Here is a 14,838-nt window from a genome sequence, read left to right as displayed (position 1 = left end):
AACACAAAACAAAACTAACATAAAAAGTATGAGATACCTTTGCCAATTATTTTCAAAAGTATTATTATTATGTAGCCCTCTTTTGGATCCCAGAAAAATGTTGGGTTATGTGTCTCATGAAGAGCTTTGGGAAGACAATTGTAGCAAGATTTAATATATATATTATGAGCCATTACTTAACATCTCATTTGGGTCATCTAGACAAGATATATAGTTATTATTTATGGCGCCTCATAAATTAGAGTTCAACTTATACCATTCTGTCATGCTTAGAACCGGATTTGACATATTTCTTTATTTGTATTTTTCATAGCCATTCATAATCTCGTGCTCTTGATTGGTTGTTTTTTATTTTTATTTAGATGTGTCGATCTTCATTTCTTAGTTCAAAAAAAATGATACGAAACATGATACCAGCAAATTAAGTGTAATGAAGATAAAACACTATATGCATATTACCTATTAACCTCTTGTAAACTCTCTCTATTATGAGTGGGAGTTTTGTACACTTACAAAATAATTAGCATATAAGTTTTTCGGCTGTGAAGCTGTGACTTTTAGTAAATGATTGCATGGGTAAAAAAATAATAATAATCATAATATATAAAAGAAAGAAAGGAAAGAAAAACTATTAGCCAGCACCAATAATTGGAACGGACACTAAATAAATAGTTGAGATGACAAATCAACATATGAAGCATTAAAGTAATTAGTACAAAAACAATTTTAATGATATAATTTTCAAAATTAGCTACTGAATTCAAATGGGTGCTCATCAAGTGCTCGAAAAACAAAATCAAATGGGGTAATGATTTCCACAATAGTAGGTTGTTTGGCACAATAGTAGGTTGTTTGGCACAACAAACACCATGTACACACCATATTTACAAAGTTTTATATGAAAATATCGATTTTATACAAGTTCTTTCCTGAGAAGTTGAAAATTTCTATATTTACCTTTGATGTTTTGGACATGTTAGATGAAAACTATCAGTTTCATCAATAAGGATGCAAAGTGCTTAGTCACATAGCATAACAGTTGTTAGCAATGATATTGGCTAAGAGGAAACTGGTTATGGTTCCCAACACTGACAAGTCTGACACTACTTGTTACACCGATTTCTCTGGGGCTCTTTACATATTGAGCATTATTTATCTCTCGAGATTTTTCATCCAGCTGGGGGTTGGATAATGTGAGATTTCTTTGGGTAGATCTACAGTGTTCAAATATAGAGGTTATGTTATAGACTTAGCAAAAAAATATAGAGGTTGTAGAAGTTTTATAGTTCCTCCAATACTTCTTATGCTGTGAGCCTTGAACTTATTCCTGCTGCTGATACTTGCTGCACAACCCACCTACCCCTGCAGGATGCCAGTGTGCGAGGCAGGGGCATGTGGGAAGTCATAGGTTGATTTGTCCTCTCATTTTTTGTAGGCTCACTTGAAAGGGATTAATTACACCTTAATTATTTATGTTTCTTGTTCTGCAGACAAGGCAAGCATTTACACCAGAGCAAATAAATGAAGCATGTTATGTTGACATTAATTCCAACAAGGCTGTCTTTGACAGTTTGAGGAATAACCCAAAAGTGAACTATGATGGGAGGTGCTTCGCTTACAAGGTAAATCCTAATCTTTTCACCTGGAACCCTGGCAGACAATTGAACTTCTTTGTCTTCCCCAAGAGTTCATAGATTGTTACAGGTGCCTGCCCAAAAAGCTTCGAAAAAAAGTTGTCTTTGTGCTGAGAATTTACTTGGTCTTTATTTGATTACAGTCCAAACATGCTCTGAAGGACAAGAATCAACTACTCATCCTAATACGTAAATTTCCAGAGGGCATTGCTGTTATTGATCTCAAGGATTCATACCTAACTGTCATGGAGGATCTACAGGTTTGTGTTACCGCCTAAAATAATAGCCAAATACTTGCATGGACTTTGCATTATAACCTTTAATTTTCGTTTTTCTTGGAGTTTTAGAGCAAAATTTGTATTTTCTTCATAGGCTTTGAAAGCTGCTGGTCAAATCTGGCTGTTGTCGAACTTCGACTCGCAAGAGGACAACGTGAGGAGATGCAGCGGCAGCTTTTTGGACTTCAGAGCATGTTGGCGCAAGTTTTGGAAAATCGCAATCTACCAAATTCTCGACAATAGATAGTCATGGTAATTGGTAAGTGTGTTAAACCATATTTGATTATATTTATGTTCAAAGTAAAGGCAAATAAACGTTTGATGAGAATATCATAGAGAAATGATTGTCTTTAAACTAATTTTTGTTTAACTATATAAAAGATGGAATTTACAATTTAGTTTATGTTGACCAGTATAGAAACTTTAAACATTGTAATGTTCCACTGATCCAAGGATGACTAGTTAAACAAGAATTTGTGACTGTTCCATGGAAACCAAAATGTGATAGATAAGGCAAAAACGAGCCGGTTGGGGCAAAAAGTTGGAAACAGCTTGGAAACAACCCGAGATCGTGGCGGTCACCTCGGCCTAGATCAAACAAACTTGTGAAAGCAAGCAACGCTTCGATAGGACGCATTATTAGTTATGTAGGACATAAAAGTGTGACAAAGTAGGCAAAACCGGGGCGTTTGGGGTCCAAAACTGCTCTGAATTAGCTCCTCTCTATTTCTTTTTTTTCCTTCTTTTCTCTTCCTTTGGTGGTCTGCATGGTGAAGTATTGCATCAGTCATGAAGGTGGACTGATCTGGAGCAATTTTGGTGGTCTGCATCAGATCTGTCTGGATGCTTTCGATGGTGTGCTATATATGGTGGTGACTATCAACACCAATTCATAGTTTGTATTTATAGGTGACAGTCAACTATAAATACAAACTATTAATCATCGATGTATCAAATTTATTAGAGAGCTGCTATATATTATTTTTTGTTTTAAACATTTTTTTATATCACTGATCAATACATGCATGATAAATATAAAGTAATATATTAGTATTTGCTTTTTCTAATACTTATCTCTAAATAAAAACGATTAGAAATAAAACTATCCAATAGTCACAAACTGGTTAAACGGGGAATTGTGGCTCATCCAATTTATTCTATAGACATAAGAATGCTATTGTTTTATTTACAATTTGAAAATGGTAGTCATTTTAATTTGCTAATGTGACCTTTGCTTTTCATGGACATTTTTCATTATTTGTCCAATTTTAACTGACATTATTTCTCTTTTTCTTTGGTACAGATGGATGAACTCGTGCACAAAGCTAAATTGTACAGGACAAATTGGCACTTTTTGTATTTTTGGAAGGATTATATATTTTTGTATAGATGTATATGGAAAATATTAGGGTAGGCTAGTAGTTATATTTTTGGATGTGCGTGTATAGAAAATATTTGGTAGACTACTAGTTATATTTTTGGGTTGATGTACATGGATAAAAATTTAAAACATAATAACAAGTATTTGTTATGTGTTTAATTTTTATGCTAAATGAAATATGTAGTTTCGAATTATTTGCGGATGTAAACTTATAATAGTTCCTGACTTTAATTAAACAGGTTCAGAAATGGTTGATATATGTATTTTGTTGAATGTTGATGATTCAATTTATTTGTTGGTTTGAATGATTTCTTCTTTTTACAGATTATATTGAATAAATTGGATGAATTATTATAAATTACAGGTTTATTTTGTTGGGTATTAGCGACCAAAATTTGGTTTGGTTTTTATAGTTTTGGCGACCAATTGATTAGTCGCGAAATGTCACAATTGGCGACCAAAAATATTTTGGTCGCAGAATGTCACAATTGGCGACCATAATTTTTGGTCGCGAAATGTCCTAATTGGCGACCAAAACAAATTTTGGTCGCAGAATGTCACAATTGGCAACCAATTGATTAGTCGCGAAATGTCACAATTGGCGACCAAAAAAATATTGGTCGCAGAATGTCATAATTGACGACCAAATTTTTTGGTCGCGAAATGTCACAATTGGCGACCAAACAAATTTTGGTTGCAGAATGTCACGATTGGCGACCAAATTTTTTGGTCGCGGAATGTCATGATTGGCGACCAAATTTTTTGGTCGCGGAATGTCACAATTGGCGACCCAACTTTTTGGTCGCGAAAATATCACTTTTCGCGACCAAAGTGTTTTGGCGACAAAATAAATTAGTCGCGGTAATTAAACATTTAGCGACTAAAAATTTAGTCGCGAAATCCAACTTTTGCCGACCAACCACAATTTTGGTCGCGAATTACTTTTGCCGACCCTCAATTGGCGACCAAAGTAGCGACCAAAAAAATTGGTCGCGGATAACTTTTGCCGACCAAAAATTGACTTTTAGCGACCAATTTTTTTGTTGCCAAAAGTGTTAATTCTTGTAGTGTTAGTTGACTTCTGGTCCTGTAGTAGGCAAATAGCCATATTGCTACCTTTTTTAATCTCAAATCAAGTCTCGGGTATTTGCACTCTATCCTTACTATTCCAGTTGCTTGTAGAAAGATGATGGTAGAAAGGAAAGATAAATAGGAATGATAATACTAGTTAGGCTTGGAATGAACGTATTAAGATTTCAAAATCATCTTTTCTTCTGGAAAAAGGGCATTCGCCCGCCGGGGGGGAGGGGGGGGGATGCAAAACAACCCTCAAAACCACTTTAGGGTTGTCACGGGCAGCTTCTTCGTGACAAATAAGACCTATAAGGATAAACAACATGTGATTAGTGTTAGAAATGATTTTGGAAAAATCAGATTTTTCCTCAACTTTGGTCTAATTTTTAGGTGGTACCCATGTGCCAAAGTTAGCGAGTCTAAGTGGTAACGCGTTTTATACCGCGTTGTGATTTACGTAGTATATTTGGTTATTCAAAACCATTATCGGGTGAATAGAAAATTGAAGCCAAAGAGAGCTCCATGGAAATGGTATATTGGTGAAGTTTCCTTAAAGGTTTGAACTAAAGGTTTGTCCCACATTGGTTTGGTGGGCAAACTTTTGTGGGTTTATAAGGCTTGAGTTTGCAACTTGGGGAGGGCCCCAAGGGACACCCCAAGTTTGTAGAGGAAGAGGTTATGGGCTAGACCCAAAAATAAACACGTGCGCACCTTCGCTGCCGTCCATCCGGGCAGGCTGGGGTGCGTGGTGTGAGGTTGGTGTCATGACCCGAATCCGCCCCTATGGGTTAAGAACATAACCGGCTAGTAATCACGAGATTACCTACGACCTCAAACCAAATAAAACATATTTCAACAGAGTTAAGGGGCCGAAACAGAAGCAAATTTAAAACTTTTTTCATAGAGCTGTGCTTACATGATATAGTAATATCATTCCAAAAGTATGTCATAATAACTCACACATACGCATAGAGTTAATCTATATCCAGGAACTTTCAATTATGTAGCCAGCTAAACAAAACTTCATATACAAAGGTGATTCAACGTTTTCGCCAACAGAGCAAAAATATACAAAAGGGCAAAAGGGCGAAAACAAGTCTCGTGCGTGAGACAAAAGGGCTGACTCCTCAAAACTCTGACTGTCTCTCACATACTTCACTGAGGCTGGGTTTGGACATTTCTTGGCTCACCTACAAACCCATGAATGAGAGTGAACGAAAGCCTAGTGAATAATATCAATTAAAGAAGATACATGAACGAAATTTGAAATAAATACATCAGACGGCCTTGGGCCCAATTCATGTTTCTATTTAGTGTATCAAGTGACTACAGATCCAGACGTATCAAACGGCCTCTGGCCCAATCCATTCATTTCCGACGGCCTTTGGCCCATTCGCTCATGTCTGACGGCCTTTGGCCCAATCCTTCATATCCGACGACCTTTGGCCCATTCGCTCATGTCCGAAGGCCTTTGGCCCAATCATTCATATCCGACGGCCTTTGGCCCAATCATTCATGTCCGACGGTCTTTGGCCCAATCATTCATATCTGACAGCCTTTGGCCCAATCATTCATATCCGACGGCCTTTGGCCCAATTATTCAGCATAATGAATAGTTGTCCATAATTCAAATTAACAGACTTATGACATTCAAATGGGAGTAAGCAATTGGACAAATAGTATACTTCAAAATATCTTTACTAAGATATTACTCGCATTGTTCTGCCGGTGGATTCGTTCTTGTGCTCGACCCTATATAATACATAACACATATTGGGTCAGAAATGATTCAATCCATTCTTAACTCACATATTCCTCTTAGGCCTCTTTCTTATCTTCTTAGTTTATTTACAATGCTCAATGTATGCCTAAGAGTGCTTAGGAGTGAAGGAGGATGGAAACAAGGCATAAAATCATCTTTACAAAATTTCTGAAATAGGGCTTCCCGCTCGAGCGTGGTTTCCGCCGCTCGAGCGAACCCATTTGGTTTGCAAAAGTACTAGTTGCCTTATTTTTACGCTCAAGCATGACCTTGGACGCTCAAGCTGAGAGTCGAAACATGTGACTGACGCTCGAGCGTGACTCTACCCGCTCGAGCGGACACTAATGTCTGCAAAAGTTCTGGGAGTTAACATTTTACGCTCGAGTGGCTCTTTCCCCACTCAAGCATATATGCCAAATTCTGGAATTTCCAGAATCGTTCTTAAAGCTCAAACTTAGTATCCAAAGGCCCAAAGCTCGAACTTGGGTACCAAAAACATGGGGAATCAATACATATCATGAGAGCATAGGAGATTTGAGACCAATTGTTCAAAACTATTATCCGATTCTCAAATCATCTCAACAAAACTCATAGCTTCAAGATTAACTTCAATATACAAATAATCAAACTCCATAACTTCATGAACTAGACATGCATATGTAATATAGCCTCCAATATTACTTCAAATGGCACTAGTGATGCTTATACTCATGAAACTCAACAAAACCATGCTTGCATGTATGATTCAACTCCCAATTTCTCATATTTGACATGCTACATGTTAGATTATGCAAATTCATGGCAATTCTTTTCATGCATGTACATACCAACTTCAATTTCATCATAATCAACTCAATTCACGTTCTTGTTTACCATTTAATTTTGAATTCACAAGATTGCTATCTCAAATTCATGAATTTACTCACCTAGGAGCTCCAATCTTCACAAATGTAGTTAATTCTTTAAGATCACCAAGCTCTTTGATCAATTCTCTGTCTTGAGCTCCCTCTCTCTCTAAATTCGGCACTCTCACTCTCTCTCTAGAGTGAAATCTCAGCCAAAGGAGTGAAATGAGCTCAAAGCAATGCTCAAAATGCAAATAGGCCACTTATATGTGTTGGCCTAATCAAATTGATTAAGGCTAAGTAATTGAGCCTAAAATTAATCGTTCTAAATCTAATTATTTTGATCTGAATAAATTTTCAATTAAATTCTACCATAGGCTCTAAAAATTATGTCAATCATAATGGCGTAGTCAATTTCGATTTATGTGGCCGATAAGGCCTTCAATTTTCAGTTCATAACAGTAAGTTGGACAGATTTTCCTACGGTGAACAGATAGAAATTCAAAACCACATATAATCATATAAATGGCACTCAAAATCATATTGAACACATAATCGCAATCATAATTAAGCTCAATTAGCATAATATAGAACAAGGTTATCACAGTTGGATTGGGCTTGTCCGGTCCAATACTTATCTTTTTGGGCCAAAAACATGACATCTAAATTTTATTTTTATTTTTTGTTTTCATTTTTATTTCAAATTCTGGTTGGAAATTAAATTCAAAATTTGGTTTGCACCTCTTCAGAATTTCTGTATAGGTTCCATATCTATCCAAACAGATCCGAATCTGTTCAAATTTAAACCCAAAGTAGTTCCTCATCTGTTTGAAATTCAAACATGTATCTGTCTGAACAGGTACCATACCTGTTGGATTCAAACTGAATAGCCACTATTTTCATCTATAAATAGGCAGTCCCTCAATTGATTTTTCATTTACAAATTTCGTAATAAATTTGCTATTGCTCTCTACATTCTTCCTGCATTATTTTTCTTGTGAAAAAAAGTGTAAACACTAAGTGTGTTCGTTGTGTGAATAGTTTGTAATGCTGCTACTATTCACTGTTGATCATTTTATCCTGGGAGATAGACGTCCATAATCTGAAAGCACCGTGGAGAGGACGAATCTGTCTTAAGGACACAGTGTTAAACACTGGACTTGATTATAAATTTTGTTCAAGAAATTAATAAGTGAAGATTGTCCAACAATCTTAAGATGGAATCGTCCTGGTGTAGACACCCCATTTTTGACCGTCCTCAAGACTTGGACGTCATCGTTTGAACATTCAATGATCATCCATGATTTGTGTTCGTTTTGAGTTCCAAGAGGTCTCGGCCGCGCGCCTTGCCTCAAGATCTCTCAACTTGGTTGTGGACCAAGGACTTGTGTTTTTGCTCCTTGGGGAAGAGAGTGGCTTGTTGGCCATTCCCTCAACCCATCGGCCAAGGCATGAAGCCATCGGCCTTGTTTTCTTGCCATTGGCCAAAAGTGTTGGCCGATCGGTACTCTTTTTGGTCGGTCGGCCCTCATGTTGGTCGATCGGCCATGTTTTCTGGCCGAACCCTGTTCACCTGCTTTATGCAGATATTTTATGCCAGCTGTCACAGCTGGCATGCACAATTCACCCCCTCCATACACGTGTATGGAGGGATTTGCCCCTTGGCTTAGCTTCTCCTAGAAGCTTTGAATTTGGTTCTCTATAAGAGAGAACCATCTCCTCCCTCCTCAAGGGTTCTAAAAAAATAGGATTAGAGAAGTTGTATCTATCTATCTTTATATTTCCCTCTCTTTATATCTTTGTGCGTGTTTTTGTGCTCTAAATGGTGTTTTGTTCTCACTATTGCACACAAACACCTAGCAATACACCATCCTTGGTTGCTGAGGTGCTAAGGAGTTGGCGTTAGGGTTCTTGAGGTGATTTTGATTAGAGAAAGTTGCTGGAGTGGTGTTCTTGAAGAGGTTCTTCAAGGGTAAGCAAACTTGCTTTTAATACCCCATTCTTTCTTAAGCTTTTAGCCCTTCTTGCTTATTGTTTTAAGCTTAGCTCTTAACTGATAAAAGTTCTATTTTTACTTGCTTTAGACCTTTGTTTAAGGTCACTTTTTGGTTTGGGGTTGTTTCCCCCCCTCTTAGGCCTTGTTTGGCCTCGTTTTAGGCCATCCATTTTGGCCCTTATTCTTAGCTTTGCATGACCTTCCTACCACTAAAATCCGGAGGATTTTCAGTGGTGGGAAGGTGGTTTTGGAGTCCTAAATAGGAGAGGGTCATCCCTTCTCCTTATTGTCTTGAATGCTAGTATAAATGGCTTATATTGGTAGCATGTGTTTCTTAGCTTGTTTTAGCTTTATTTCAACAAGTATTTGGTGTTATTTTTCCATGATATACCTCTGTTTCAAGTTGGTTTAATGGCCTCTTACATGCTCCATATACTTGTCTTGCAATCCCCTCATTTGCCTTAATATGCATCATGTTGTAACATATCATTCTAGTATGCTTTTGGCTCAACTCCATGAAGCTTTTAGCCTTATTGTAACATGCCAAAGCTCTAACTTGAGTTGTTTTTACCATATATGCCATGCTTTGTATAGCCATAAGGCATTCTTGCTTGTTAGCTTGAGTGTCCAAGTCACTAGCATGTTTTACTTGGGCCATTTCAGTGATTTTGGAATCATTTGTTATGTTATTTTAGTCCATATAGTATGCTCATATACTTGCACTTATTACTCCTTTAATGCTTTAAAGAGTTGATGTTTTATGCCTCATGAATGAGCCATTGTGTATGCCTCCATACTTAGGTCTTTGGGATGCCATCTAAGTGGATTTTTGGGCTTGTTTTGATATGCCATAGCTCTGATTTTATTGGTTTAAGTCATGCCATGTTTGGTTTTGATAGGTGTAGTGTAACACCCCTTTTGTAGCCTTGCATGCCTCATGCTCTTGGCATTATGTTCTAGCTTGTGTTGGCTAGTTTCGAGCATGTTTTTGGTCTTGTTTGGACCTGCCTTGGGACTGTTTTGGGTCCCCTTGGCCCTTTGGGGCTTGTCTTACATGGCCTTGGTTTAAACCCCTTGGCTAGCCTTAAGCTTTGAGCCTTTTTGTATGATTTGCTTGTTTTGTTTGGTTGGTTTGGCACCTTTCCATGCATGATTTAAGAGCTTACAATATATGTTACATGTCCATGTTCGTCCTCTTTTAAGTGCTCTTAAAAGTCTCCCTCCTATGCCTACGTGTTGGACCATTTACATGTGCATATTTGCTTTGCATTTTCATGCTTCCAATTCATGAGCTTGGCCACTGATTTGGGCACGTTTAAGAGTTGTCCACTTTAGTTTAAGTCCATCTTTGTATGTTGTTGCATGCTTGCTTCATTTTGCATGTTGTTGCATGCTATGCATGTTTGCATATTTAGGTTGTATGCCTATTGCATGTTAGTTGTATTGCATGATCTAGTTGCAAACTTGTTGCATGCTTGAGTTGCTTGCATGCTTAGGTTGCGTTGCATTGTGTATGCAATCCATTGCCTTTTGATCAAGCATGATAGAGGTTGGGGCCCTTATGTGTTCTGTGCATTTCATTTGATATTGAATTGCACACTTGGCTTCTTTGGCCATCATGCATTGAAATGCGTGATTAGTGGTCCGAGGGTCAAGAACTACACACCTTTGAGTCTTAAACATGATAAGGGGTGTAGTTGTGCAGACATTTTCTTGCAAACGCATTGCCATGCTCTGTTTATCCTCTGTTGCAGCAACATGAGCTTTTTATAAGAAGAGATGGTTGATCGACTATATTCAGTGCCAATCGGCTACAAACATTTGGCCGAGAGCCTTAGTTTTGGTCGATGACCAGTTTCCCTTGGCCGATGGCCTCCCAAAATGTAACAACCCACATTTATGTCTTAGTCATGTTCATGAGCATTTGTATGATTATGACTTGTTAAGCTTGCATTTGCATATTTATGACTTGTTTTGCCTAAGTAGGGTCCATGTCTTGTTTTGTGTTTATGTGATTTGCCTAAGTGTTGTGTACATGCTTTGTTCCTTCCTTGGGTCTCAAGCCTAAGTTATGTTAAGCCTAGATCATTCCAAGCCGAGGTTATCTCCAGTTTAGAATTGTCTTGGAACCACTTTGTTTGACCTCCACCTTCGCCTTGACATATTGGCCGAGATGTCATTATCTAGACCGAGGTGTTCATCACCAAGGCTGAGATGTGTATTATCTAGGCCGAGATGTTACCTTTGCACCTAGGTGATCTTGTCCTGGAGTGGCATGACCTAGACCAAGGTGTGACACATCTAGGCCAAGGTGTGGCACAGCTTAGTCAAGTGTTGTCCTTCCTAGCCGAGGTCATTGTCACCTTAGTTACCAAAGCTTTGTCCTAAGCCGATGTCATCATTTGCCGGAGTGCCTTACCGGGTAGCTTGTTAGATACACTTTGTCATAGTCTTGTCTTGTCAATCTATCACCTTTTTGAGGAGAGCCAACCAGCCGTTGCCACGTGTCCGAGCTGAGTGTTAAGTCAGCCGGCAGAGGGAGAAAACCTATCATTTGTTATATCTTTGTTTTGAAGAGGAGAGAGAAGCTCTAGGAGAGGAAGAGGAGTTCTTGAGGGAGAGTAGATTTCCAAGCTTGATCCCTAGAGATCGAACCGTTAGATCCGTGTTTTAAGCTTAGATTGTTGATCTGCTCATGTTGTTCTTTATGTCTATGTTATTGCATTGCATGATTGGATATGATTTGTAAGCCATGTATTGCTTTGAAGTTCGGTTTTAGAAAGAGAAAATAGTATTCATGTGTTCTTCAAGAAAAGTCATGTTTTGATCCGAAAGCTCATGCCTAGATCCATGTTTTTGTGTTTGTTTTCATATGATTTTCAAGTATGGGTACCCAGGTCTATGTTTTCGAACTCATAGCATGAAATCCCAGATTTTGTAAATAAAGAAGTTATGATTTTAGCATTCATGTTCTTCATGTTCTTCACGGGTGGAAACTCAGATCTCCAGACCTCACTTCCCTAAGTGTAGTCGCCGAGATCACTCTTACCTAGACCTCACACTTAGGCCAAGCATCGTATCTCACCTTGGGCTACCTTGCATGATCAATTACACCTTTAGTTTGTCTTGTGCGCACCTCAGCATGCAGCCGCACGTCGAAGCCTAGGTAGCCGCACCTCGGCCAGGAGGTGTGGGACCTCGGCAGAGACCTGGTTGGTACCCAGCATGTCTTCCTGACATGTAAAACGGTGTTTTGACTTCCAGCATGTTTTCCCGAGATCATTTGCATACATGTAAGACTTGGTTTGAGAAGTACGTTTAGTAGACTTTGCCATGTGTTTGTAGGACTTGGACCCTTGCCTTGATCCCGACGTCCGAAGAGCTATGTGAGTGGTATTTCTAATAAAGTTATGTTATCACGTTTTAATAAAGCTTTGCCTTGTTTTGATAAAAGTATTTGTTAAGCATGAATGATATCCCTATTTTATATATCAAGTATAAGCTTCGTTTTGGATGACATTCTTGGAACCGTCCTTTCGTGTTAGGGGACGTTAAGCCTAAGTAACACCGTCCTTTCGTGTTAGGGGACATTAAGCCTAGGTAACATAGTCCGTAAGTGCTAGGGGACTATAAGCATTTGTAGCACATTCTTTGGAAGTCCGTACGTGCCAGGGGACTTTAAGTGTTTGTGGCACAAGTCCTTCCGTGCTAGGGGACTTTAAGCCTAAGTAGCATAGTCCTTCCGTGCTAGGGGACTTTAAGCCTAAGTAGTACCGTCCTTTCGTGCTAGGAGACGTTAAGCCTAAGTAGCACCCTTGTTAAGATATTGGCCACCGACGGGCTATGAACGGGTGTGCTCGATGCCGAGGTTATGCTTTTGTTTTGCCGGAATGTCATCATCCCATGTTTTAAGTTTACGTATGTTAAGTAAGTAAGTAAGTAAGTTTTGAAAGACCAAGGTTCGATTGATGTTTTATTTCTAGCCAAGCTAAGCTATGTTATGTATGGTTTTGACAAAGATATACTATGTATTGTTTGAAAAGATCTCGGGTATCATTCATTTAATCCCTTTATTATTTATACCATTCACTGAGTATCCAAGCTCACCATCCCTATGTATATATGTAGGTAACAAGTAAGAAGTCGGCTACGCCGAGATGTGTGTTTTGTATGCATGTTATGTCGGCAGTGAGGATGTTGGCAATTTTGAAGCTTATGTATTTTGAACATGTCGGCTCGAGAAGCCTTTTATCAAGATGTAATATGTATTTTTGTACTTCATTTTATTTGTATTCAAGTTGTAAAGCTATGTAAAGTTGTATGCCATTCCATTTGACTTATGCACTGCTCTCATGGACCACTTGTATTGTAAATTTTTGCTTCCGCACTTGTGAGCCCCATATATTTATACTCTGATTGTGTGTGAATTTTGAAAGTTGGCCTTCGGTAATCTCGGATTACTGGCCATCACGGCACCATTCTACTAGGGACGGAATGGGGTCGTGACACAAAATGTCCATGAGGTGGTTCGGAAGTGTCACAGAAGTTGGCACAGTTTCTAGAGATACAGAGCAGTGCAAACAGAGGCAACATGAAGCATGGCAACGGATTTCCGAGCGAAGCGGACCGAGCATGCATTCGTCCCTCCTCCCGAGGCTGTTTTATCATTTTTCATAGCTTAATTAATTTGTTTAATTAGTTAAGTGTTGTGTAATAATTAATTAGCTTGTTAGTTAGTTAATTAGTTAATTTGTATTATTCTTTCGGTCCTTCCGTCGAGAGGGCACAATTGTGTAATAAGTGTGCGTGTGTGTGTGAATGTCTTCCAACCCCACGTCTTTCTCCCTTTTACTTACCTGCTTTTGATGGTTAGTTCTAGGTCATATTTCAATTAGCATCCTTATGCTATGCATGTTTGCACCATTCATCTGTATTGCATGCACCAGGCTCAGCGCATGATACTAACTGCCTTGTATTTCAATTCCAATTTGAATACATGTATCAGTATTGCATCTCACATGACATCTTAGAATAGCCGAGCCTATTTCTAGTTGCATTTTGCATGCGTTGCATTAGCCATCTTAACATGAACTAGGATCATGCATTGATTTCTAACTAGTTCTCTATTTTGGCTCGGAGTACACTGTAAGTGTTTATGTTTTAGCATACTGCATGTCTGTTAATGTTGCCATGTCAGCATGCTTGCCATGAAGCTAATTGCTTATGTGATATAACTGCTTGAATGCTTGTGGGTGAAGGTTGGATTGCTTGAATTGGAACGATTCATTGAAATTCGTGTTTTAGCCTACTTGCGAGTAGCAAACTTCAAACCATTTCCAAACGAACGGATATGCGATGCTTTGTTCCAAATTAGGCGATCTAGTCTATACTTGTGTGTTGTGCGCATCACATAGTAAATTCTAGCTAATAACTGGAATAAGAACGCATGTGTTTTCAAAAATAAGATATCATGCTTAGTACAGGCCGATCTTTGATCGGGCGAGCGGGGGTGCTCATAGATGACCTTCCCCAATCGTACCCAAGTTCCTGAGCCGAGGCAACTTTGGTGATGACGGACACGTGGCCTTAGGCACGAGTCAGGGTTTCCTAAATTTTCCCAAAAAATAAAATATTTAGGTGGCGACTCTGTATCTGGCAAAGCAGTCCATGTTTAGCACTTCTTTACAAAAATCAGTTTTCCAAAACGATTTGCCGGATTTGGACTCTTTGGTGATTTATCAATCTCACATCGCACATTGTGAGATCAGATTAAGAACCGTGACATTTGAGTCCGAACTGTAGCATGAAGCCCAAAGGAGCGCCTACACCTGGTGTCTTCATTGTATTTATTTTTCTGTGTTTTCACAA

General features: G+C 38.6%; 1 protein-coding gene across 1 annotated transcript; it reads left to right on the top strand.

Moving 5' to 3' along the window:
- Positions 1-1,457: 1,457 nt before the first annotated feature.
- Positions 1,458-3,326, top strand: LOC114291084 (uncharacterized). The gene is made up of 4 exons (XM_082888695.1): positions 1,458-1,622; positions 1,778-1,894; positions 2,007-2,171; positions 3,216-3,326. The coding sequence occupies exons 1-3, from the start codon at positions 1,473-1,475 to the stop codon at positions 2,157-2,159; spliced, it is 420 nt and encodes a 139-aa protein (XP_082744821.1). The 5' UTR covers positions 1,458-1,472; the 3' UTR covers positions 2,160-2,171; positions 3,216-3,326.
- The last annotated feature ends 11,512 nt before the right edge of the window (positions 3,327-14,838 follow it).

This window comes from Camellia sinensis, chromosome 9 (assembly GCF_055761805.1).
Source record: "Camellia sinensis isolate YWXY chromosome 9, ASM5576180v1, whole genome shotgun sequence".
In the NCBI taxonomy this organism is placed as follows: Eukaryota; Viridiplantae; Streptophyta; class Magnoliopsida; order Ericales; family Theaceae; genus Camellia; species Camellia sinensis.
The sequence above is the reverse complement of the archived record's forward strand: the minus strand, read 5'-3'. Positions and strand labels throughout refer to the sequence as shown.